At 60.9% G+C, this 23,617-nt stretch overlaps 3 protein-coding genes across 6 annotated transcripts in view; 1 reads left to right on the top strand and 2 right to left on the bottom strand.

The window, feature by feature from the left end:
- LIMS2 (LIM zinc finger domain containing 2) overlaps positions 1-21,359 on the top strand; it is a 44,316-nt gene extending 22,957 nt beyond the window's left edge. For all 4 annotated transcript variants that reach the window (XM_040227856.1, XM_040227854.1, XM_040227853.1 and 1 more), the window contains exons 2-10: positions 3,975-4,134; positions 6,182-6,248; positions 6,451-6,571; positions 17,138-17,287; positions 17,817-17,967; positions 18,882-18,974; positions 19,571-19,619; positions 19,802-19,877; positions 20,538-21,359. In XM_040227856.1, the coding sequence (XP_040083790.1) occupies positions 3,979-4,134; positions 6,182-6,248; positions 6,451-6,571; positions 17,138-17,287; positions 17,817-17,967; positions 18,882-18,974; positions 19,571-19,619; positions 19,802-19,877; positions 20,538-20,685 (1,011 nt within the window). In that variant the 5' untranslated portion in view covers positions 3,975-3,978 and the 3' untranslated portion in view covers positions 20,686-21,359. The remainder of the gene's footprint in view (positions 1-3,974; positions 4,135-6,181; positions 6,249-6,450; positions 6,572-17,137; positions 17,288-17,816; positions 17,968-18,881; positions 18,975-19,570; positions 19,620-19,801; positions 19,878-20,537) is intronic.
- GPR17 (G protein-coupled receptor 17) lies at positions 9,302-14,280 on the bottom strand. Its single transcript, XM_040227859.1, has 2 exons — positions 14,153-14,280; positions 9,302-10,499 (listed from the first exon to the last, which is right to left on the bottom strand). The coding sequence occupies exon 2, from the start codon at positions 10,469-10,471 to the stop codon at positions 9,452-9,454; it is 1,020 nt and encodes a 339-aa protein (XP_040083793.1). The 5' UTR covers positions 10,472-10,499; positions 14,153-14,280; the 3' UTR covers positions 9,302-9,451.
- A 678-nt stretch (positions 21,360-22,037) lies between the features above and the next one.
- Positions 22,038-23,617, bottom strand: part of MYO7B (myosin VIIB) — a 97,736-nt gene continuing 96,156 nt past the window's right edge. Inside the window, exons 45-48 of the mRNA XM_040227868.1 lie at positions 23,408-23,524; positions 23,130-23,213; positions 22,835-22,954; positions 22,038-22,436 (exon numbers count right to left, since the gene is read on the bottom strand). Of these exons, the coding sequence (XP_040083802.1) occupies positions 22,335-22,436; positions 22,835-22,954; positions 23,130-23,213; positions 23,408-23,524 (423 nt within the window). The 3' untranslated portion in view covers positions 22,038-22,334. The remainder of the gene's footprint in view (positions 22,437-22,834; positions 22,955-23,129; positions 23,214-23,407; positions 23,525-23,617) is intronic.

Below are 23,617 nucleotides of genomic sequence, written 5' to 3'. Positions count from 1 at the left end.
ACTGGATAAGCCCACTGCTCCGGTGGGGAACTCGGGGCTTGGGCGGCCAAGTGACTTCCCCAAGTGAACAGGAACCCTCACCGGTTGGTCTTTGGATGACCCTAGATGTGAGTGGAGGGAGCCATGGGGCAAGGAGTGGGTGACAGGGCACTGATGGGCCAGAGGCCATTGTGGAGGCTGGTTTCATGGTAGGAACGCAGCACAAGAACTTGGTCTCGATGCAAGGAGGACAGGGCTGATAGTGAAGATCAGGCATCAGGAACGTCCCACACATGCGTGCCGCACGCATGTTCATATGCTAACCTCAACCTCCTAGTGCCTCGAGCTTCTGGCTTGCGACCTGGCCTCACCAACACTGACTCACCCTTGAGGGTGGAAAGTCCCCTATGGCTGGCCCTGCCTGTGCCCAGGCCCTTTCTCTGGCTTTCCAGGGTTAGGTGGGTGGGAGGCTGCAATGGAGGTTGGTCTGAGGTTGTAGGAAAAACAGAGTTTTGAATGGTCGTGCCTGTGTGATGCCACCAGGAGCAGAGGGGACAAGAGAGCACAGATCCAATCCTGTGTGACCTCAGCAGGTTTCTGACCCTCTTGGTAGGTCAGTTTCCTTATCTGGAACCAGCAACCTCCCCTCATGAGGACCTGGCTCAGAAAGGACTCCACCCACCACACCCCAAGCTAGAGCTCCAGACGTCTTGCATCAAATTCTTTTATGTTGGGTATCAAGACTGAGAGTATTTGGGGATGCTGGGGAGGGTTGGAGACAGGGTGGGGTGACCACCTACCTCCGGCCCCACTGGCTGTCCAACTTGTCTCAGGCAATGTGCACATCTGTGGGTGAGTCTCCACGCCCGCCCCCCCGCACCCTGCCCCCAGCAATGGAGTTTGGCTTCTAAGTGCTGGCGAGGCAGTGGTGTCTCCCTGATGTTAACTGGGCGGACTGCGCTCCCTGTTCTCGGGCAGAATGTGAAGGAGGACATGGAATGCCTGCCTCCCCCCTTTGCCGTCTTGCAGGGAGCACTGCTGGGCTGGGCGGGAGGTCCCTGGGCTGCTGGAAACAACAGCTCTTTTATCCAGCGCTTGGCCTGTCTGGCCCTGTGCTCCGCATGCTGTCTGCTGTAGGCAGCAAGTTCTTTACTTCAGTTCTGAGGGGCAGTTCCTGCTCCTCTGGGCACCTCCTCGTAGAGGAGGAAACGAGGCCCTAGGGAGCTGGTACCTTTCTCCAGGGGCACAACTGGTAGCTAGAGATGTCGGGATTTAAACACATGGGGTTGAGCCTGGAGCGGCTGCCTCCTGCAGGGGACAGCTGGCATCATCTCGGATGGGGCTGTGATCCAGTTATCGGGCACACGGGCTTGTCTGTCCATCCCCCGTCTTTGGTCAGTGGGTCGGAGTGCTGTGTTCCCAAGCAAGGACCGTGGGGATGCAGACAGGGAAGTGCCATCGGGGCTGCTACTGACCAAGACTTGGGCTGGGGCCACCAGCGGGGTGGGAGGTAGGTGGTCTCTCCCCCATGCCCACCTACCTGAGAGGCGTGTAGGGGACAGATGGCAAAATTGTTGACCTGAGCCTCCTAGGGCCCCAGCCAGGGAGCCGAACCCAGGCACAGTGCAGAGCCAGCCGCTCTCTCAGGGGCCAGCTGCTGTGGCCGTCATGTGGAGATGCTGGCTCCGAATGTCTGCCCTGGGGCGAGGCCGGGGCTCTGTAGGGGCAAACCGATGATGTGCCCGCTGCACACTCGCTCACTTGGTCAGGGTCCAGATGTCTGGAACAGTCTGAAAGCCTGGGGCTGGACTTGAATACGTGTTTTGGCTGCATTTTCTGGGTTCTTTGGGGCGGGGGAATTCCAGGCCCAGAGTCACAGGATTTCCTGTTGATTTCTGACTTCTCCAAGACCCGCCAAGGTCTTGTTCATGGCCAGGCATTGGAACTTCCTCCCAGCTACCTTGGGTGTGTGTTTTGGAAGAACAAGTCCTCCAGGTTCACGGTGACCTTGGGACAGGAAACTGTGCCTGTGTTGACAGAGTCTAGCCCAGCTCCTGGCGGCCTGGGTGATCAGTCCCTGTCCTGTCTGTTCCTCCACATGGTGACCAGCAGTGAGCCAGAAAGGAAGGTGGTGGCCGCTGCGCGCAGAGCCTCCCTGTCAACGTGGGCTCTGCCCAACCCCTCCTGCCTCTGTCCTGCTTCCTCGCCCCTTTGGCCTAAATGTGGACATGGGAGGTGGCTTTGGTCCCCCAAGGATTCTTGAGGGCAGGCGGAGGTCTGCTTGCCTGACAGGGCTTGCTGAAGAGCCTCCTGGCCCTTCTCCTGCCGTGAGGGCTCCTCTGGCAGAGCAGAGAGGAAGTCCTGCCTGGGTGCCCCAGCCCAGCTCCCTTTCTGTGTCTGTGGCTAGACCCACTGTCCACAGTCCACACCTGAGAGGCAGTGCCCTCGCCCGCCTCCCGGGCTCATCCTGCCTGGGGTCTCCAGCATGAGCAGTGTCACTTGAGACTTCTCACAGAGCTGTAGCCCTGAGAGAAGGGTGGGGTTCAGCATGGCGGGAGGCGGAACAGGCTGGAAAGACGTCCTCCAAAGATGGGCCGAGTGCCACTGCACGAGTCTATAGGACACGCGATTGGTTGCATCTCTCGTCGCTGAGCCTGACCTCCCTTCTGCGCCCACCCTTCCAGGCAGCCACCACAATCCACCCGAGTCGACAAGAGACAAAGTCTGTTTGCCGCCTTGTAGTCAAGGTCGCGGGCATGAGGGTGCTGGGAATTTGTAGAGGCGCTTGTGGCTGACCGCCAGGTTCCTCCTCCTGTCTGAGCTGGGGCCCTAGGCTGGAGCCAGCGTGTGTCTCTGTGGCGATTTCCCCTGGAGTTCAGTTTGGCTTTCACACTTCCCATAAAGACAGCCATCACGTGCCCCGGGGACAGCAGTTGCCCACATGGATGAGGAGGGTCGCTCCCCATCCTGCTCCCATTCCCAAATAGTCACAGTCCCACCTTCTCCGTGGTAGGGTGGTTTTGTGTTTGGAGGCGGGTGGGGCAGGAATGAATCTAACTCGTGGTGCAGGGGAAAGAGCCATTGAACTCGGTCCAACCTGAGTTCACATTTGGACTTTGTCATCTGCTCTGTGAGTTTGCTCAAGTTACTCAATCTCTCTGAGCCTTAGGAAAGCAGGGTGGCCTCAGGGATGAAATAAGTATGTGAATCCCAGGCTGCTCCCTTGTGCCTGGATGATGCTCTGTACCTGAGACACTCTGGTTCCCTGAGTGGGAGACAGGAGGCGCAGGAGGGTGCCCGGGTGTCCCTGATGCCCTGAGAGATGGCCCAGCACCACGACTGAGTAGCTTGGGGCCAGGTCAGTGACAATGACAACCACAACACCCCACAGAGAGCTTGTGTGTCCGTCATCTAAAGGCCAGAACACACGATCATGGCCATGATTAGGGTCCTTCTCTGGCTGGGTGCCCGGGCTTGGAGAGCGAGGGCCAGCCCCAGCTGCACCACGAGTGAGGGCCCAGACTGGAGCCCTGACTGCTCTGATGGGCATGAGCCCAGCAATGGCTGACCTGTGCCTGACCCTCCATGAAGGGCACTGGGGGCTGCAGGGTATGGGAAGAGATGGGGCTCCGGGGTGAGGGGCTTTGCCTCTGCCCACTGCGGCCGGGGGGGAGTCATCCCTCCAGGCCTCCACGTGTCCGTCTGTGAGCTGGACATGCTGTGCAGTGCTCTCAGGGTTGCCACCTGGGAAGGCCACTGCATCCTGGCACACATTGGCACCAGGTATATCCTTGGCACATGGTGGCTACAGGGATGAGTGACAGCCACCCGGGGTGATCCAAGCCAGTGCGGGGCAGTGTGGACCGACTGCGTGACTGAGTCTCCACGGTGCTGAGGCCAGCCTGGGGTGAGGATGGTGCTGTCCTCTGCCCCAGAAAACGTGTCCCTTGAGCGCGGCCCGCAGGTCCTGACCTCTGTTCTTTTTTCCTGCTCAGCAACATGTCCAACGCCTTGGCCAACGCAGTGTGCCAGCGCTGCCAGGCGCGCTTCGCCCCTGCCGAGCGGATCGTCAACAGCAACGGAGAACTGTACCACGAGCATTGCTTCGTGTGCGCACAGTGCTTCCGGCCCTTCCCCGAGGGGCTCTTTTACGAGGTGAGAGTGCTCCCTAACCCTTGCCTCTGCTTCCCGGAGCACAAGCCCCTGACCCAGCTCAGGGTCTGCCCTCTGGCACCCTGTGGGCCTCGCCTGGCCATGGCCCTCCAGTGACAGACTGGCAGACGTGCTGGGCTGTGAGCCGGTGCTGCTCCTGCCAGCCCAGAACCTTGCTGGCCCCCCCGCGGGGGCCCAGCCCTCAGCTCTGTGAACGGTGCTCTCCTGGTGTGCATGGTGTTGAAGGAGTCACCGTTCGTCCTATCATCTCTGGGAGGCCCTGGGGTCAGACAGTAAACATAACCAGCATACACCTGATGCTGCTAAGTGCTCAGGTTACGGGGAGTCCTGGGGGTGGGGGCCTGAGCAGGGGGGTAACGTTTGAGCAGACCTGAAGAGGTGAGGGAGCATGTGTGTCCCTACAGGAAGAGCTCTCAGCAGAGGGCACAGCAAGTGCAAAGGCCCTGAGGTTGCGGTATGTGGGTTCTGGAGCAGCAGGAGGCTGGTGTGATGGAAGCAGAGGAAATGAGAGGGGGCGGCAGAAGATGAGAGAGGGCAGGCAGAATTGGTTAACCTGCGGGCCTTCATGAAGCCTTAGGCTTCATCCTGGGAGGGACAGGACCCATACTGTCTGTCTGACAGTAGAAAAGGGCCTCTCTGGCTGCTATGCGGAGGAGACACTGTGCAGGAATGGGGACAGAAGCTGGGAGAACAGGTGGGACCAGAAGCCAGTTATTTCTTTGGTAATCCAGATGGAAGGGAAGGGACCTAGGCTGAGCTGCCAAGAGCAGATTGTTAAATTTTCTGCAGTCCTGCAGGCTGGTTGCCAAATACAGCCCATTATTAAAAGTTAAATGATGTATACATACAATGAGATAACATTTTATTAAAGACAAAAAGAGTGGATACACAAAACTCATCACTTCCTAATTGTTTTATTACATTTCACTACCTGTTATTGTGTTTGGGTACTGGAAACGCAGTACCGCGGTGGCTACTGACATCTCTCCTCAGCTCCATGTCAGCATCATTTTGGTAGCTTCAAACTGACCACGATGGGACTATGTACACGGCAGAAATTGGCAAATGCTGCCAGGCCGCCTCAGGGCTGCCTGTTAAGCGTTTATAGGCACACCACGGCAATGCTCAGAGGCTGGCTAGATTTTGAAGCTGAGGGGACTGGCTGACAGACAGCTGGGAGGTGGGTGATTTGCCTGACTGAACAGGAGCTGCCGTTCCCCATGGTGCCTCCTGAGAACTGCTGGCCAGTGGGGAGGTGGGGTAAAGGGGTGGAGTGGCACAGGGCTCTGTGGATGTGCCTGTGATGATTTAGATTCCCGCTGCCCCTGCTGGGCAGGGCTCTAGCCAGGTGCTGCTTAATAAGACACTCTCAGGGAGCAGGGGAAACCAGATAAAATTGTCAAGGGAGGAAGGGCAGAGGCAGGTGTTGGCCACACTTGGGGCCAGTGCAGGGGTCCGCCTTGCCCAGACGGATGAGTGCACCCCATTCCTGTGCCTCTTCTTCTGGGCCCCTTCCCTACATCTTTGGTGGGCCCTGGGGGAGTGGACCTCTCACACACGAAACAGGGCCAAGGGACACACAGAACCCAACCTTGATCCCTGGGCTTCCCGGCGTAAACATCCACCCCCAGCCCGCAGCCTGCCCCTGGGACCAACACGGCCAAGATCTTCAGCAAACAGTGGTGGCCCTCTGAGGGGCCAGCCTTGCCGAGTTGCCAGCTTCCTCAAGGTCCCTCACTTTGCACTCTCCCCAAGTCAAAGAGGCCAATCCCGTCCCATCCTCAGGCCTTGCACTGACTGCTCCCTGTGTGGAAACCCCTCTTCTTAGTACCCCCCTCCCCTTCCGTCTTTCCACTCCTTATCACCTCCTCCAGGAAGTCCCCCACCCATGCTTCCTGTGGTGGTAGCAGGTATACAAAGTGGGGTGCCCATCTAGCCTTCCCGAGGGCAGGTCCTCACCCCACCGACCGGTGCAGCTCAGAGAATGACAGTGCCTTCCTTGTCCTTTCTCTGCTGGCCCCATTTGCAGTTCGAAGGTCGGAAGTACTGTGAGCACGACTTCCAGATGCTGTTTGCTCCGTGCTGCGGGTCCTGCGGTAAGGCTTCCACGATGCCTGGGAAGTGGGGATGGGAGAGTAGGGGGCCCTGTCTTTCTGAGCATTGGCCTTTGGGCCCCGTGCTCATCACCTTCCCAAGCTCTGGGAGGGGTGCCCTGGGGCCAGGCAGAGCCAGGCGGGCTCCGGTCGGGAGGAACTCTGGGGGGAGGGCCCAAGGCCAGCAGGGACGTCTCTCCTCCAGGCGAATTCATCATTGGCCGCGTCATCAAGGCCATGAACAACAACTGGCACCCCGGATGCTTCCGCTGTGAGCTGTGTGACGTGGAGTTGGCTGACCTGGGCTTTGTGAAGAACGCAGGCAGGTGAGATGGGCCTCACCGCAGGCCCAGGCCTGGTCCAGGCTCCTCGGGCTGCCAGTGGGGCTGCCACCCCCACCATCCCTGTGAGGAGGGCAGGAGAACTCTGTCTGGTTTACGGGTGAGGATGGAGGCTGGAGAGTGAGGGGTGAGGAATCGGGGCGTCCCAGGCTCAGGGCTGCTCCCGGGAGCAGGCTGACAGTAGACAGCCAGCAGGCAGGGGCAGAAGCCGGGGCTGCTGGTGAAGTGCAAGGATGCGGAGCTGTGAGTTAAGCTCACCTGCCTGGCCACCCAGGCTGCAGCCGCCCCCTGTCCTCAGGCCCCATGGGGGCTACTGGGGGGAAAACACTCAGCTGGGGCCCAGGGGTGCTTCAAGCTTCAGGCCCAGGTTCCCTTAGCAGGCTAGGCTGTCACCTTCCACGAAGACCTGCTCTTTCTCCTCCCGCTCCCCTCCTCTCACTGTCCCTGCACCCCCACCCCCACAGCCAGGACCTCCCTTCCCCCTGCCCTGCCCTGCCCTGCCCTGCCCTGCCCTGCCCTGCCCTGCCCTGCCCTTGTGCTTCCCTGCCTTGTCGCAGCGGGGGCCGTGTCCCTGCATCCAAAGACCTGCTCACTTCCCACTCCTCCAGCAGGGCTCACAGCTCTGGACCTCTCTGGTCCCTTTCTAATGGCTCAGGCGGGGTGGCCCCTGGTTCAAGGCACCCTGTCAGCCTTCGCTGCACAGCGACTCCCTGCAGCCCTTCCCAGTATCCAGCCGGTTCCTCCACCTACGCCCCTCTGCCCAAGCTGCTCAGGGCTCCCGCAGCCTTCACTGCCACTCCCTCTTCCCTCCGGGTGCCCAGGAACCCATGCACTCTCCTACTGCATGGCTGTGCTCTCCCTCTCCTCTCCCGGTTCCCCTTCCTCCACCCGTCCCTCTGTGGCGGGCTCCTTGGGGGCTTTGCATTTGGTCCAAATGGCGCGTCTGTGCTGGGCCATCCAGATGTCAGCCTCCACCCTAGACCTCTCCCTCAGAATACCCCATTGCCCGCCCACATGCCATCTCCACAGTGTCTGGCAGGCATCCCAAGTGCCACGGAACCCAACCAGCCAATTTTGAGTTTCTCCTCTGCTGGCAATCAGGCCTCATGGAAGCACACACCTGGCTCGCTAGCAACACCTCAGTTGTCTGTCTGCCCCCGCTTCCTCCCCTATCTGGGCTCTGGGCACCAGCTCTGACCCTGTTGGAGCCCCACTTCCTAACGCTGCTGTAGTGACCTTGTCCGTCTGCCTGCTCCACCAGAGACGTGTGTTGTTCATCCTGTTGTCTGCAGGGTGCTCACTAGGAGCCTGAGTGTTGAGTGCTGATATGAGGGGCCTTGGGGGGCAGACAATGCAGCAGGGGTCCCGAGTGTGGGCCTAAGCTGCAGTTCACGCTGGGACTCCTGCTCTAGTGTTTGCTGGAAAAATCCAGAAGAGGCTGGACTTGTCCAGGAAAGTAAAGTATTGCTGTGGTGACAGGCAGGTGGGGCACCCTGCGGCCCAGGTCGGCACTCTGAAGCCCACAAGGCAGAACGTCAGCATCTGCGTGGGGCAGGCCGGCTGTGGGGCCACCAGAACCACAGTGCACACTGCTGCCTGCGCCGCCACTTTGCTGTTCTTGGGTCGGAAGGAAGAGAAGTTCTGGGGAGGGAGTTGCATTAACCAAACAGAATAACTTTCAGTTATTAAAGTACAGTTATGTTTATGATCAGTATGCAGGCATGCTAAGTTGCTTCAGTCGTGTCCAACTCTTTGTGACCTGGACTGTAGCTGGCCAGGATCCTCTGTCCGTGGGATTTCCCAGGCAAAGAATCCTGGAGCGGGTTGCCATTTCCTTCTCCAGGGGATCTTCCTGACCCAGGAATCGAATGCGGGTCTCCTACGTTGCAGGCAGCCTCCTGCATTGTAAGCAGATTCTTTACCAACTGAGCCACGAGGGCAGCCCTTATGATCAGTATAACCAAGTACATAAAAGGACTCTTGGGGGGCATACAGGCCACCCTCTAAGCAAAACACCTCCCATCTTGGCCAGCCAGGGGAAGGCCTCTTGGGGAGGAGTAGGACCCTGCCCCTGCTGGGTCTGGGTTAGGGGGAGATAGATTCGTGGGCCAGGCTGTGTGCCCCCCACAGCCGGCAGTGATGAAGCTGGTCTCCCCGTGATGGCCCCCCCATAGTCTGTGCTCCCCCAGGACTCAGAAGGAACAGGGCAGCTGCTGAGAAGCGCTGGGGATTGTCGGCACATGCAGGTCTGTGTGTGGCAGGCAGGACCCACAGGCCCTGTGTTGCTGGACGTCACCTGGAGATCACCCTGAAACGTGCTTAGGGTGTTCGGCTCTCGTGTACTGCCTGTGTCCCCTAAACGCAGGGGCCTTTGGGAAAGGGGCCACAAAGGGAAATCAGAGCACCTTGCACTTGAGAGGAAGTCTCTAGACACCTTCTCTTGGCCCCCCACCGTGCCCCTCTTCTGGCAGGCCGCTCCGGCTGTCTCCTGAGTTCTCTCTGCCAAACTTTGCGCCATGTGTTTCTGTTGTGAGGAGGCCGAGAGCCTCGCAGGGGGCACTTGGGAGAGAAAGACGCCCATTGTTCAGGAATGTTCCTCTGGCCTCCTTCCCCCTCACCGGGGGAGGGGGCTGGGGTCCAAGTCGCTGAGGGTCTCGCGGCTGTGAATGGGCAGGGGCAGCCCAGTCCCCGCAGAGGAGCTGCTGACAGCCCGACAGAACTCGGCGCCGGGTGATGAGTTCGGACCTGGAAGCAGGTGACGGTGGCTGGCGAGGTTTCGGTTTCTTTTCTCAGGGGAGGCGGGCTCCTCCTCGGTGAGGTTGCAGGGTGGTCCTTGTGGGGCTGGGGAGGGGGCGGGGCCCAGGCTCACAGCTCCGACCTGGCGCTCAGCGAGCTCTCGTTGGTCCTCCCGTCGGCACTGGGCGGCGGCCCTGGGAGCCGCTTGCCACACAGCAGGCTGCACAGGGCATCTCGGAACTTCTCGGCCACGAAGAAGTACATGACGGGGTCCAGCGCACCGTTGAGGCTGGTGAGGCAGGAGGTGATGCGGTTGCCGAGCGCCAGCGCGCGCTGGGCGGCGCACGAGGTGCGGTGGCCGCGGTAGCGCAGCACGTAGACGGAGCGGTGGACGTGATACGGCACGAAGCAGACCAGGAAGATGGCCAGCACCGCCGCGATCATGCGCACCGCCTTGTTTTTGAGGCGCCGCTCCACGCGCGGGCCCTGCCGCAGGCTGCGGATGATCAGCAGGTAGCAGGTGACGGTGGTGACGAACGGGAAGGTGAAGGCCACGGCCAGGGACGCCAGGGCGTGCTGGGAGGCCTTTTCCCTGTACAGCTGCAGGCAGACCACTGTGTGGTTGGTCCGCACGGTCTGCGGGCTCACCAGCAGCGGGGCCATTGCCACGGCCACCACCACCCAGAGGAAGGCGCAGGCCAGGTGGGCGTGGAGCGGCCTGCGGAGCTTGAGGGACTTGACGGGGTGCACGATGGCCAGGAAGCGGTCAGCGCTGATGCAAGTGAGAAAGTAGATGCTGGCATACATGTTGAGGTAGAAGAGGAAGCCCGTGAGCCGGCATGGGATCTCCCCAAACGGCCAGTGGTTCCCTGAGAAGTGGTAGACCAGGCGGGTGGGCAGGACCAGCACGCAGGACAGGTCGGCCACGGCAAGGTGCATCAAGAACACGTTGGCTGGGGTGCCGGACTTGTGATCCCGGATGAAGAGCCACAGGGCCAGGGCATTGCCCACAAAAGCCAGGATGAAATCCAGGAGGTAGAAAGAGGCAAAGAGGACGTTCTCCAGGGGCGTCTCCTGGCCGCATTGCTCCACAGGGGCCAGGGAGGAGTTGGGCAGTAGACCTGGGGAGGCCACCTCGAGGCCATTCATGCTTCAGCCAGAGGCAGAGGCACTGAGCCTGGAGGGAACAAGCAGACAGGCCAGCTTCAGAGAGCCTGGGACAGGCGAGGCATCACCCTCTGCAGACATGAGCTCTTGGAAGCCTTTAGTACCTGCCGACCCCTAACCCCTGGATAGGCGCTTCCATGCTTGGCATTGCCTCAGGGGCTACAGGGCACCTCTGTGTCCAGCTGAGGGTGGGCAAGTGTCACCGTCTTGTCCAACTCTTTGCGATCCCATAGACTGTAGCCTCTGTCCATGGAATTCTCCGGGCAAGAATACTGGAGTGGGTTGCCATGCCCTTCTCCAGGGGTTCTTCCCCACCCAGGGATGAAACCCTTTCTGTTTTATGTTTTTATTTTATTTTATTTATTTTAACCTCAAGGCATGTCTTAGCTCCCTGAACAGGGATTGAACCCGCACCCCCTGCTTTGGGAGGCTGCAGAAAGCAAAACCAAAACCAGGGCCTGGGTGCCAAACTACTGCTGGGGTCAGCTCCCCACCGTGCGGCCGTGTCCCTGTAGAGCATGGAGAGGTCGGCCATGAAGGCCACCTCTCAGGCCTGGGGGATAGAGTCAGCACCGCAGGGAGAGAGAGCATGGTGGCGTGTCGGGCCCAGGCCGTGGGCGGCCCTGGGCGGCCGGGGCGGGGCGTGAGGGCTGAGGGAGGGACCCGCATCTTCTGTCCCTCTCCTCTGTGTGCCTGACCAGTGGGGTGCATAAGTCCCCTGAGCCCTGCCTCTCGTGGGTGGGGCACCTTGGCCTGAGAGCCCAGTGTGGGCAGCTCGGCCGACTCCTCCTCAGCATCAGGTGAACCCTGCTCAGCCTCCCTGACCTACCTGTCCTCTAAGTTCCCCAGTGCTCCCGGCACCGGCCACAGGAGGGCCTCACGAGGAATGCATGTCCTGCTCTGTCTTCAGCACCCGAAGGCCGTCCGGGCCAGCATCCAAGGTCTTGAGCTTTTCGAACTCAGCCACCAGCCCTGCTTCGGGCATGTTAGCGGGCAGAGACTTGTGTCTTAGAAAGACAAGTGTCTTAGGCTTGTGCCTGTGGGTCCAGGCCTGCAGTGGGTGTTTTACTACCTGGAGTAGTTTAACTAGAGTTTCCCTGGTGGCTCAGACAGTAGAAGCATCTGCTCGCAATGCGGGAGACCCGGGTTCGATCCCTGGGTGGGGAAGATCCCCTGGAGAAGGAAATGGCAACCCACTCCCGTATTCTTTTCTGGAAGATGGAGAAGCTCATAGGCTGCAGTCCATGGGGTCCATTTAACTATCAGGAGGCAGATTGTTTTCCAGGAGAGGAAGAGCCATATGTCCCAGAGGTGGAGAGACTGTCTGGGGATGTTCTGGCCAAGATCTGCAGCCCCAGAGAGGCCGGGACCCAGGGAGGCGGCCTGTCTCTGCCCAGCCTTGCCCACCTGGTTTACCCTTAGCATAAACCAGAGGCTGCCGCTCGGAGCCCTCCTGGCCTCAGAAACAAACCATTGCTGTCTGGTGACCCCAGTTCTGATTGGGTCACCGGTGGTCCCTCTCGCACAGACAGAGTGCCCGATTTCCCATGGTGAGTTTGGTCGACTCAGGAGATTCACAAAGGAGAGGAAAGGTCCCAACGCCCTGCCTCCCGCAGGCCTTGGACAGGTGTGTGCAGGAGAAGGCCAGACGGCATGCAGCCTGCAGCCCCACGTGGTGGGGGGGGGGTGGGCGGCTGCCGTTTCTTCTCAGGGCACCTCTGCCTACAGTGCAACTTCAGGGGCTCCCCTGAACCCCACCTCCCAGCAGCCCTGCTTCCTGCCTGTGGGCTGCAGAGGGGGCAGGAGAGAGGGCTCACAGGAACAGCGGGAATGAAGTGGGGAGCAGCAGTTGCACCCAGGAGCCGCAGGGGACCTGGAGCAAGTTCTCTGTAAATTCCTCCTCTCCTCGGGCCCTCTCCTTTTAATGACCAAGGTAATAGTCCTGGCAGGGGCTAGCAAGTGCTCAGGAGCACGGGGACGTTAGCACCGGCAGTCCCTGAGTATGAGGCTGGGTGCCATCCCCAGGTGTGGGTTCCCGAAGTAGACAGAGCAGGGCCAGCGGTTCAGACTTTGGCAGCTAGGAGGGCAGGAGGGCAGTGTGGGTAGTGAGGAGCTGTCAGGCCAGGCAGTAGCTCGACCTTCCACTTCGTGCCTCATCAACCACCACTGGGGTCCCTGGGCACCCCCGGCACCCCCGCTGCCCCACAGGTGGCTGAGCAGGAGGAAGTCAGTGGTGGTGAGCATCTGGCCAGTCATTCTCAAGCCAGCGGAGATGCTCGCCTGATCACATCACGTTTTGATTATTGGAGGGATCCAGGGATGTCCCCCTGCCCAAATCTCTCCTAGACCCACAGTGGTTCAGGCTCCCTAAAATTCTAATGCAGAGATTATTTCTTGTTGTTCCCAAGTGTGTGTGACCTGAGGCAGTGGGGGAAGTGGGGGAGGCCTGGAGGCCAAGTGAGGGAGGGGTCTTGATGGGGATGGGGAGGGGCTGCCCTGAGGCCCAGACTCTACCCACCCCTCTGGTGGTACAGTCATCACCCAGCCCCTCCATGAGGTCTGCTCGCAGGTACTGAGCATCTTCTCTGCCCGGCGCGAGGCAGGCCTGCCTGGGCACTGCGCACCAGTCCTCAGGGGCAGATGTCCACCGCCTCATTTTACAGATGGAGGCTCAGCATCAGCTAACTTGCCCAGGGTCATTTGGCCAGGGCAACAGCCCAGGAGTAGGAAGCCAGATCCGGAAGACCCAGCATGACAGCCAACACCTCCGCCTGCTTTTCCTCCAGGGGCTGATGGGTCCCTGCTGCCAGGGCTGGTGTGGAGCTGCCTCCCAGGCTCAGCGCCTCCCCTGCGGGCCTGGCCCCAGGAACAGCGACACAGTTTGCCCCACCCTTTGTTCGAGAAGCAAGGCTTTCCAGATGGTGACAGTAGAGCAGTGGGCTGAGTGTGGGGCCCTGCGTGTGCGCAGGTGGCACCCTGTGGGCTGCCTGGCACCTGGCTTTCTGCTGCTGCCCAGGGCCTTCTGAGCCGCACCACTGAAGGCCACATGCCCCGTGCTCTCTTTGGGTGCAGACTTGATTTCAGAATGCTTTCAGGCTTGCGTCAGGTCTGTTGCGGTTTCTCCACCCTGCCCCTGTGTTACGAGTTTTGATGCTGGTTTTGCAGTGGGTCTGGGGGGGTGCTCCTGCTCCTCTCCACGTGTCCCTAGAAATGCCTGCTCTCACTGTCTCTCGACGTCTCACTCTGCTCGGGGCAGGGCGGCTGGGGGGCGTGGGGGCCCCGACCACAGAGCAGGTGCAGGGCTCGGCCTCTGTAAGGGGACATGGGCAGGTGTGCAGTGGGAGGAGGCTGAGCTGGCAGGCGGTCTCTTGGTGTCGCCGGCACCTGTCCCTCCTGCCTCCTCGTTGGGCCCTCCAGGTGCCCTAGCTAGAGGAGAAGAGTGGGGGTGTCGCTGCAGCCATGGGGCCACAGACTGAGCACCCACTCTTCCTTTAAAAGCCCCCACAGTGAGACAGGAGCACCGCCCATGGGCTGCTCTAGTTCAGACCAGGGAGTCCTCGATAAATAGGTTGAAGCAAGATGGCAGAGATGGCCTTGCCTTGCCTCTGCTGGGCCCGCGCTTGCCCCACACCCCCGTGCCCCGCTCCCCAGCCCTGCCCTTACCTCTCACAGCGGGTCTGGGTCAGCAGGTGGGCTGCGGCCTGTGGGCGGGTGGTGGCTCCGTGTGGCCGTGGTAGAGGCCGGCTGGCTATTTAAGGAGAGGCGGGGAGGCTGCACCCCCTCGGGCCCTGAAAGGCTGCTTCATTCCTGAGGGGTCCCCTGTGTGGTGGGCCAGTCCTCTGGCTGCCTCTGCTGCCGCTGGGCTGTGAATATTCCAGTGTGTCCCAGCACACCCCCCATCCCCCAGCTGGGCCGCCGAGCGTCACAGAGGCTGAGTGTGTGACTGTCTACGAAGCCGTGGAGTGGGCGCCGGCTGGGTGGGGGGCTTGGCTGGGACCGACAGACAACAGGACGTTTCAGAACAGGGTAATTTCCTACCGCGGGGAGGGGACCAGGGAGGGGCTGGTTGCCATGACAACGGGCCTGGCTGCCCAAGCCTGCACTGGCCATCGGCAGAGTGGGGGGGGTCTTGTGAATGGGGAAGGGTGGGAGCCCGAGGAGTCTTGTTTGGTCAGATGAGGGGGATTCTTTCAGGATACTTGCTGTAGGGTCCTTGTGTCCTGCCCTGTATAATGAGGCCCCCTTTGGGTGTGCGGAATAAATCATGGCCTTTATCTCCAGCAGGGCCCAGCTGCAGGCTGCCTCATAATGGCGCGCTGTCTGTGCCCGTGGGGACCCGGAGGCCTGGCCCTCGTCTGTGCGGGCTCCTCCTCTGGACAGGAGGCCTGGGAACAAAGCCACTGCCGCCTGCCCCGTGCTGCTCCCCCAAGGCTCCTCCTGGGATTCTGGGGGGTGGCTATTTGGACGTCGCCAGTGGCTACTCCAGCAAAGTTGTTTCTCTCTCTTTCCCAAAATGATACACCCAGTAGCACAGGGCACCAGACCACTATTTCTAGTTTCAAAAGATTTTACAACTTTTTAGTTAAGGTGTTTAAAGATATACATGCTGTCACTGGGAGGAACCTCCCACAAATACTCTCTGAAATGTGTTCTTTCACACAGTCCTGTGCACTTGGGATTACTGCCCATTTTACAGATGCGGAAACTGAGGCTCAGTGAGGTGACCTGACTGGCCAACCACAAACCACTGAGCCAGGATTTGGACTCAAGCATGTGTTGCTCTAAAACTTAGGCTGCATGTGTGTGTATGTTATTTTGTTCTCTTCTTCCGTTGCACCTCAGTGGTAGAATTCCTAGGTTCCTTCTTCATTCTACCGTGGAAAAATTCTACAGGTTGTCCTTAGATCTGGTGCTGGGATCAGGTCTGTTGAAAAGATATTTCACATCTGGGGTTCCTCTGAAAGAGCAGAGTTCCTCAGTTCTGTCTTGCTCCGGAGCTGGTGGTGTGTGAGGCTCCCTCCCCACTGTGGCCCAATGTCCTGAGTTTGAGAGTTAATCTTTTAAGGAGACTCCCTGTGCGTGCTCAGATGCTCAGTTACATCAGACTCTTAGTGACCCCATGTTCTGTAGCCCGCCAGGCTCCTGTGTCCATGGGGTTTCCCAGGCAAGGATCCTGGAGGGGGTTGCCGTTTCTTCCTCCAGGGGATGTCCCAACCCAGGGACTGAACCCGAGTCCTCTACATCTCCTGCGTTGGCAGGCGGATTCTTTACCTGACCTTCCTCTGAAAGAGGCCAGCGCTGGTATCAGGTGGGCAGGAGGCTGGTGCGGGGGTTGGGAGCCTGGAAAAGGGAGGCAGGAAGGCCCAGATGCCGAGAGCACCGGCAGATCAGGTGGCAGGTGGGGGACAGGAGCAGGGCACTGCGGCCTTTGTATGAATGCATCTTTGCCCAGGGACCCTGAATCTAAATCCCTGCTGCCTGTGAGGGCCGAGGAGACAGAAACCGTGTTGCTTTCTCTCAGTAGAGACCACAGCTGTCGCCCAGCGGAGAAAGTACCATCAGAAATTACTCGGAGGGCTTTACAAAAAAGACTCTGTAATGACAGTGCCTAGGTCTGGGGGCCTCCATCTGGCACAACCGAGCTTGTCTTTGGAGACAGAGCGAGCCTGTAGACTTCCGGGTTCCTCTTTGTTGGGAGGACCCCTGAGGAAGCAGGCCCTGAGTGCCCGACGGGCCTGGCACTCCTTGGCTCCTTGGCTGGGCACAGTGGGATGGTAACACACTGTACAGTTACTCTTATGTGTTGCAAGATATTTGAAAAATAAAGCCCATTTTTGAGCTGCTCTTGTCCACGTGATGTCCTAGGCTCAGAAAAAGCATAAAGAAGAAAAACACCACATTTGCCTTGCTGTCCGTCAGCTGCAGCTTGCTGCTGTGTTTGCTTCTGCTCTCTGTCCTGTGCTGAGGCTCCTGTTAGAGGGCTCACCTGTGGCCTTCCCAGCAGCAGGATTGGTGGCTGGCTTTTCTGGGCCACTGGGCTGAACACCCAAGGCTTCCCGGCATTTGTTTAGGCTGTGGGTGAGAGTGCTGTTGTTGTTCAGTCGCTCAGTCGTGTCGAACTCTTTGTGACCCCATGGACTGCAGCATACCAGGCTTCCCTGTCCTTCACGAACTCCCGGAGCTTGCTCAAACTCATGTGCATTGAGTCGGTGATGTCATCCAACCATCTCATCCTCTGTCGTCCCCTTTTCCTCCTGCCTTCAATCTTTCCCAGCATCAGGGTCTTTTCTAATGAGTCAGATTTTTGCATCAGGTGGCCAAAGTATTGGAGCTTCAGCTTCAGCATCAGTCCTTCCAATGTATTGATTTTCTTTAGGGTCTCAACTGGTTGGATCTCCTTGCAGTCCAAGGGATTCTCAAGAGTCTTCTCCAACACCACAGTTTGAAAGCATCAGTTCTTTGGTGCTCAGCCTTCTTTATGGTCCAACTCTCACATCCATACATGACTACTGGAAAAACCACAGCCTTGACTAGACGGACCTTTGTCTGGGGTGTTTGGGGATGTCTTCTCCAGGGAGGTGGCCCAACTGTCTGGGGGAAGCTGCGGAGGGGAAGCTGTGTTCCTCACACCTGCCTCACTCCCCACAGACACCTGTGCCGACCCTGTCACAACCGCGAGAAGGCCAAGGGCCTGGGCAAGTACATCTGTCAGCGCTGCCACCTGGTCATCGACGAGCAGCCCCTCATGTTCAAGAATGACGCCTACCACCCTGACCACTTCAGCTGCACCCACTGCGGGTAGGGGGAGAGCTGGGTGGAGGTGGGACAGCCACCCAGGGCAGTGATGGGGCCGGAGAGGAGGACCAGGTGGGCAGAGGGGCGACAGGAGAGTGGGGTGCAGGGGCAGGTAGAATGGGGGCCCGAGGGCAACCATGCAAGAGACTGCTCTCTTTGGGGCTCCGTTCAGGGAGGACTGGAGACTCAGAGTTGCACGAAGGATGAGAGACGAAGGAGAGGGTGCAGAACCCCCCCTCGGGTCTGTCCCAGATGCCCAGTCTGATCTAGGGGTGGAGGGGCCGGGAACAGATCTGTGCCAAACACAGGCCTCCTTCTGCAAGGGCCGAGCGGGAATCCCATGCCCTGGGGCCTGTCTGGGGCACAGGAAGTCTCCAAAGAGAGCAGAGATGAAAGCAACGCCTGCGCCTGCCCCGAGGGGCTCTGCAGGGACAGAGCTGGGGTGGGGGGCTGTCCGGAAGCTGCTTCCTTGGGTCTGGAGGGGCTGGAGCTGGGCAGCTCCCTCACTTGGGGGCCCTGCGCTGTCTTCCAGGAAGGAGCTGACCGCAGAGGCCCGGGAGCTGAAGGGCGAGCTCTACTGCCTGCCCTGCCATGACAAGATGGGGGTCCCCATCTGCGGGGCCTGCCGCCGGCCCATCGAGGGCCGGGTGGTCAACGCGCTGGGCAAGCAGTGGCACGTGGAGGTGAGCGAGGCTGGTGTGGACAGCAGGCGGGGGCCCGGCTCATGCTCACACTCCCTCCCAGCCCCGGGCTGTGCGGCCGACTCCCGGAACTGACCTTCCTCTCAGGTGCTGCCCTTCCTGGCCCCTGGCCAGGGACAGGTCAGCCCACGGGGCCCAGAGGCCTGAGACCCAGAGACCACCCGCCAATCTTCCTTTCCCTCCTGGCCTTCTAGAGGATTCCAAAGTCCTGGGACACCCCCACCCATCCTCCCTTTCCTGGCCTTCTAGAAGATTCCAAAGTCATGAGAACACCTTGGGGACATTGGTCCGGGGCGCCCTGTGTGATTGTGGTTGATGGAAGTGGCTGTGTGTACAGCTGTGCAAACAGGGGAGCTCAGCCCACCTGCAGACAAGATGGTCAGGTGTGTCCCACTGGGTCTCCAGGCCTCTGCTGGGGGCTCTGGCACTCACAGTCACTACCTGGAAGAGAGGCATGCAAGCCCGTGGCCAGGCCAGCTCTGTGTCCCACAGGCTCTGCCTTGGGTTGCCTCTCTGTGAGGGTCCTGAGGTGGCCCCTGGCCCCCAGCCCCCCATGGGAAGGTGAGTCATCACACCCAAAAGCCCCCCTGAGTAGGAAGACGTGTCCGGTGACTCTGGGCTTGTAGAGACAGAGGAGTCCGCGGGAGTGCAGCCCTCTGTGCTCCAGGCACCTCGCCGGCACCTGACCCCTTGGGCTGCGGGTGCCTAGCAGCGAGGAGTGAGGTCTGCTGAGCAGGGGCAGCTCACGGAGGTGTCGGCTCTGTGGCCCTCCTGTGGGTCCTGTGGGGCCCCCCGCCCCGTCAGCCTCTGGGCGGTCTCCTGGGGTCATTGCCATCTCCTGGGGAGGTGGCTCCTGCCCCGACTCTGCCATCCCTGCCCCTCGCCCCCCTCCCCAGCACTTCGTCTGCGCCAAGTGTGAGAAGCCGTTCCTGGGGCACCGGCATTATGAGAAGAAGGGCCTGGCCTACTGTGAGACCCACTACAACCAGGTGCGGCTTGAGGCAGGGCAGTGGGATGCGGTGCTGCGAGGAGCCAGTGAGGGCGGGCTGGCCGGAGAGGGTAGGGGGCAGCCTCCCTCCCTGGGAGCCCCGTGGCGGGTGCTGAGTGGGGTCTGGGCCCCAGGCCTGTGTGCTGAGTGTCTCGGGACCTGGGCAGCCTCTATGACCTCAGTGTCCCCGTTTGGGAAATGTGCCCCATGGCCAGGCCCGTCGTGGGCACTGCGTGAGATGGGATATGGAATCCTGGGCTCTCGGGGTGACATGTGCCGCAGTCCCCCCCTCCCTCCTACCAGGCCCAGCAAAACTGCCCAGAGGATGGGCTTCCACCCTGACCACACCCCTCAGGACACCAGGGCAGCAGAGGGGCCTTAGAGGGGGCAACCCCTCCACCTGTGTTTCCTGGGGGGCAGTGATTCTGACCAGCCCTCAGGCCCGAGGCTGTGCCCTAGTCCAGGAGGCCTAGGAGGCCCGGGAGGCCTGGGCAGATGACAGGAGCTGCCCTTTGGGGTTGGGTGGGGCCACACCCCTGGCCCAGGGCCAGGGGCCTGAATGCCCTCAGCATGTTTAACCTCCCGCTCTGTCCACAGCTCTTTGGGGATGTCTGCTACACCTGCAGCCACGTGATTGAGGGCGATGGTGAGCACCCCCTCCCTGCCCCACCCCTCCCCCCATCCCTGGGCCCGCCTCCTGCCCCAGCCCCTGTCTCCTGCGCTCTGGGCTGGTGCGTCCTGCAGCTGTGTGCCCAGCTGGCCCTCCCTGTGCACAGGGAGCCCTGTGGCTGGCCTGTGGGGTCACTGAGCCTGCGTCTGCCCCCGCAGTGGTGTCGGCCCTCAACAAGGCCTGGTGCGTGCACTGTTTCTCCTGTTCTACCTGCAACAGCCGGCTCACCCTGAAGTAAGTGGCGCCCACCCCCCACCGCAGCCCCGCCCTTCCCCCACTCCCGCGTCCCGCCCCCACTGCCCCCCGCGGCTGGAGAGGAGCCGCTGTGGGCGGAGACCCACACAGCGCCCCTCTCCTCCCCTTCCCGCTCCTGGAGCCTGCTGGAGACTCCTGTTGGAGTTGGCTTTCCGTGGTTTCTCCCCTTCATTGGGCCTTCCCTGAATGACCACTGACATCGGCCCCTGGGGATGCAGTGGGCACACGGGCAGCCCCCACCCCGAGCAGGGAGGTCCAGGGACCCTCAGGGCACAGTGGGAAGAAGAGTCACACTGAACTCTGGGGAAGGAAGAGCCCGGAGCAGCACGCTCAGAGCCAAAGGAAGCAGACCTCCTCTAGGAGAATGAAAGGGGCAGGACAGCCGGAGCTGGAGCCTGGTTTCCCAGGACAGCAGAAAACCTTCCCATGGAAGGTTCTGGAGTGTCAGCATTCAAGAAAAGTCTCTAGGCAGAAAGGGAGGCCTGGAGGCCCATCTCCTACCTCCAGAGGTCTACTGTGACCTCTGGCCACAAAGTCACGCCCGGGGCGGGGGACAGGCTGCTGGCTGGGAGGCAGTGTGCTCTGGCCTGGGGCCCAGAGGAGACCCCACCCCTCCTGACTGCTGCCCGTCCTCCCCAGGAACAAGTTTGTGGAGTTTGACATGAAGCCCGTGTGTAAGAGGTGCTACGAGAAGTTCCCGCTGGAGCTGAAGAAGCGGTTGAAGAAGCTGTCAGAGCTGGCAGCCCGCAGGGCGCAGCCCAAGTCCTCGGGCCTGCACCCTGCCTGAGAGGCCCGCCCACCTGGCCGCTTCCTGCTCGTAGCTCTTCTGCTGCCTGAGGCTTCACTCCCCACTTTGGCTCCCTGAACCTGCGGAATCTCGCTCCTGTCTCTCTGCTCAGCATCCCTCCGTCTCCCCTCCACCTTCGAGCATCCCTTCTCTCCCTGCTTCCACGAGGCCATGGGGCAGGGGCCTGGGTGTGGTGAGCCTGTGACAGGCCCACATCCGGAGTTTCAGCCCAAGGTCCTCCAGGGCCAGGAGCAGATAGGGACCAGGGCCACCTGACTCACCCTGCCCTGCCCTGGCCTGCCCCATCCCTGCAGGAGGCCTCCTGGCAGAGTGGCCAGCCTCTGCCCCACGTGGCACAGATGGAGCCGCCAGCCGGGCAGCCACCCTGGGCCCTAGGCCACGTGGGTAGGGGGCCTCTGGTAAACTCTCCTTCTATCCCCACCACGTGCTCACTCCGTCAAGGAGGATCCCAGGACCCAGACCAGGCTGGCACGTCCTGCACTTCACCCCACATAGCAGCTGGAGGGGCCCGGTGCATCCCACCTCTGGGGCACATGCTGACTCCCTGGGTGCAGTCTAGAGCCAGGAGGTGGTGGTTCCCAGTGGGTGGCTCGTTCCTGCCCTCTAGGAAGGACGTTATACTCGCACAATGAATGAAGGCTTCTTCACACCACCCCAGGGCCTGTGTGGTTTGTGGATCAGGTGGACGTGCTGCCCCAGTGTGAGAAATACAAAGACCAGATGGGACAGGCATCCCAGGGCAAGGCTGCAACGGGGCCTGGAGACAAGCTCAGCACACACCCTCAGTCCTTGAGGGCTGGCCCCATGGGTGGAGTCGGGGGATAGGCCGGCTGGGGCGGTCCAGGGCAAGCCCAGGCTCCAAGGCCCTGCATGCAGGTCTGCTCTGTGTGTGGGTAGAGGAGCCCACAGCTCCTCCATCAGACCCCCCTGGCAGCCTCCCGTGCCGAGTCCTGCTGGGGAAGGAGGACAGGCGTGCCAAGGGGCCCATAAGGGGTCCCTGCCCAGTCTGAGAAGCAGGAAGGGAAGGAGGTGGAAAGAAAGCTGAGACATGGAAGTCATTCTCTGAGGATGAAGCTGTCCTCCCTGTCCATGTGGGGATCAAAAAGCTTTTTGCTTTTTACGGAAGGAGCTTTTCCTGGCCAGCACCTCCTGGATCTCCTGCCCATCTAACCCACAACCCTCTTCTCTCACCGACACACACTCCCCAGTGCTCCATGAACGTTTATTGAACATTTCTAGAGGGTCCATGCATTGGAGAAGGAAATGGCAACCCACTCCAGTGTTCTTGCCTGGAGAATCCCAGGGATGGGGGAGCCTGGTGGGCTGCCGTCTATGGGGTCGCACAGAGTTGGACACGACTGAAGCGACTTAGCAGCAGCAGCAGCAGCAGGGGCTCCTCTCCGTCATCCACCCGTCAGCTGGGAGGCCTACCACTCCCGGTGCTGCCCTGGGCTTCTGCCTTTGCCCCTCATAGTCAGCACCCAGGGGAGGGACCCACTGGGGTGCCAAAGGGTGGGAGGGTGTGTTCTGGGGAGAGGGCAGGCCTCGGGCCCAGAGGAGGGCCCTGGGTAAGCCCCACAAGGACCCTGACTGCGGAGGGCGGCTGAGTGGGCCAGAGGACCCTGGTCCTACAGGTAGCTTGAGACTGAGCCGTGGGGGGCCCGCTGCCGGTTCACGGTGCTTATCAGCTGCTGCACGTATGAGGTCAGCAGGTCATCCATCTTGTAGCCCTGCGTTAGGGAAAGGTGGGGTACAGTTAGGCAGGGCGTGGACCAGGGCTTAGGGGGCCCAGCTTCTGCCACCCAGGCAGACGTGAAGAGAGAAGCAGGACTGTGTCTGGGCCCTGAGAACTCACCCCTCCTGGGAGCACAGAGCCCCCTGCCAGCCTGATGCCCCCGAGTGACACGCCCAGCCCTTACCGCACTGCACCTCCATTGAGTCCTCCACCAGCCCAGCCTGACCTGTCCCTGCCAGGCGTGGGAGCCGGGCCCTCCCATGAGCAACTCACCTGGTGGCATCAGGGGTCAGGCTGTGGGAAACCTAGTGTGCAGAGCCTCTGGGCGCTTTGCGTCTGGGCTGGGAAAAGGGACATGGGGGCCCCGGAAGGCCCCACGGGCCTGGAGCTCACCAGAGAGGTCTCACACAGCAGGCGGCTGCCCCGGCCCAGGCCCCCCAGCACCATGTGGAAGTAGGTGCTGCCGCTGCTCCAGCTGGCGATCTTGGTGAAGGGGTAGGTGGTGAGCAGGTCCTGCGGCCACAGCAGGCGGGTGGGTCAGAGCCAGCCAAAGCCCAGGAGGCCTGAGGGGCCCCGGGGCTGAACTGCTGCCTGGGATCCTGCAGAGCCCAGGGCCGACGTGTAGGAGGACGGGCGCCCAGCCCCCCTGCATGGGGGCCCCTCCGGCCCTGCCAGGGCCCTCTGCTACCTTGGTCTTGGGGTGGATGAGCAGGACCCCGTGCCGGTTGATGGCGATGAGGATGATGTCCGGGTGGGAGGGCTCCGAGGTTTGCTGCGGAGAGAGGGTGTCACAGGGATCACAGCCCCTCCCTGAGATGCACGCACGCATGCATGCCCTCCCAGACCTGGCCCTGGCCCTGGCCCTGGCCCTGCCTGTGGCTTGTCTGCAGGAGAAGCTCAGGCTACCGGGGCCAGAGCTGTGTGGGGTCTGCCTGGCCAGGACAGCGGGTCTGGGGTGCCACCTACCTTCACCTCGAAGAAGGCAGACCCGAAGGTGGGCCACCGGCAGATCCACTTCAGGAAGGCCACCTTGGCCTCCTCCACTGTCTTGTCCTTGTGATTGTTGCAGGCCAGGAGGATGTTCTAGGGGAAGCCAGGGCCAGTGAGGTCTCAGTGGAGACCACAGCCTGGCTGGGCCACCACCTGAGGCCCTGCAGCCCCGGCCAGAACAACAGC

The sequence above is a fragment of the Oryx dammah genome, unplaced genomic scaffold (genome assembly GCF_014754425.2).
Source record: "Oryx dammah isolate SB20612 unplaced genomic scaffold, SCBI_Odam_1.1 HiC_scaffold_27, whole genome shotgun sequence".
Taxonomy (NCBI): domain Eukaryota; kingdom Metazoa; phylum Chordata; class Mammalia; order Artiodactyla; family Bovidae; genus Oryx; species Oryx dammah.
The sequence above is the reverse complement of the archived record's forward strand: the minus strand, read 5'-3'. Positions and strand labels throughout refer to the sequence as shown.

Bases quoted from the DNA above. Each gene is read 5' to 3' on its own strand.
- GPR17 (XM_040227859.1), bottom strand. From the start codon at position 10,471: ATGAATGGCCTCGAGGTGGCCTCCCCAGGTCTACTGCCCAACTCCTCC.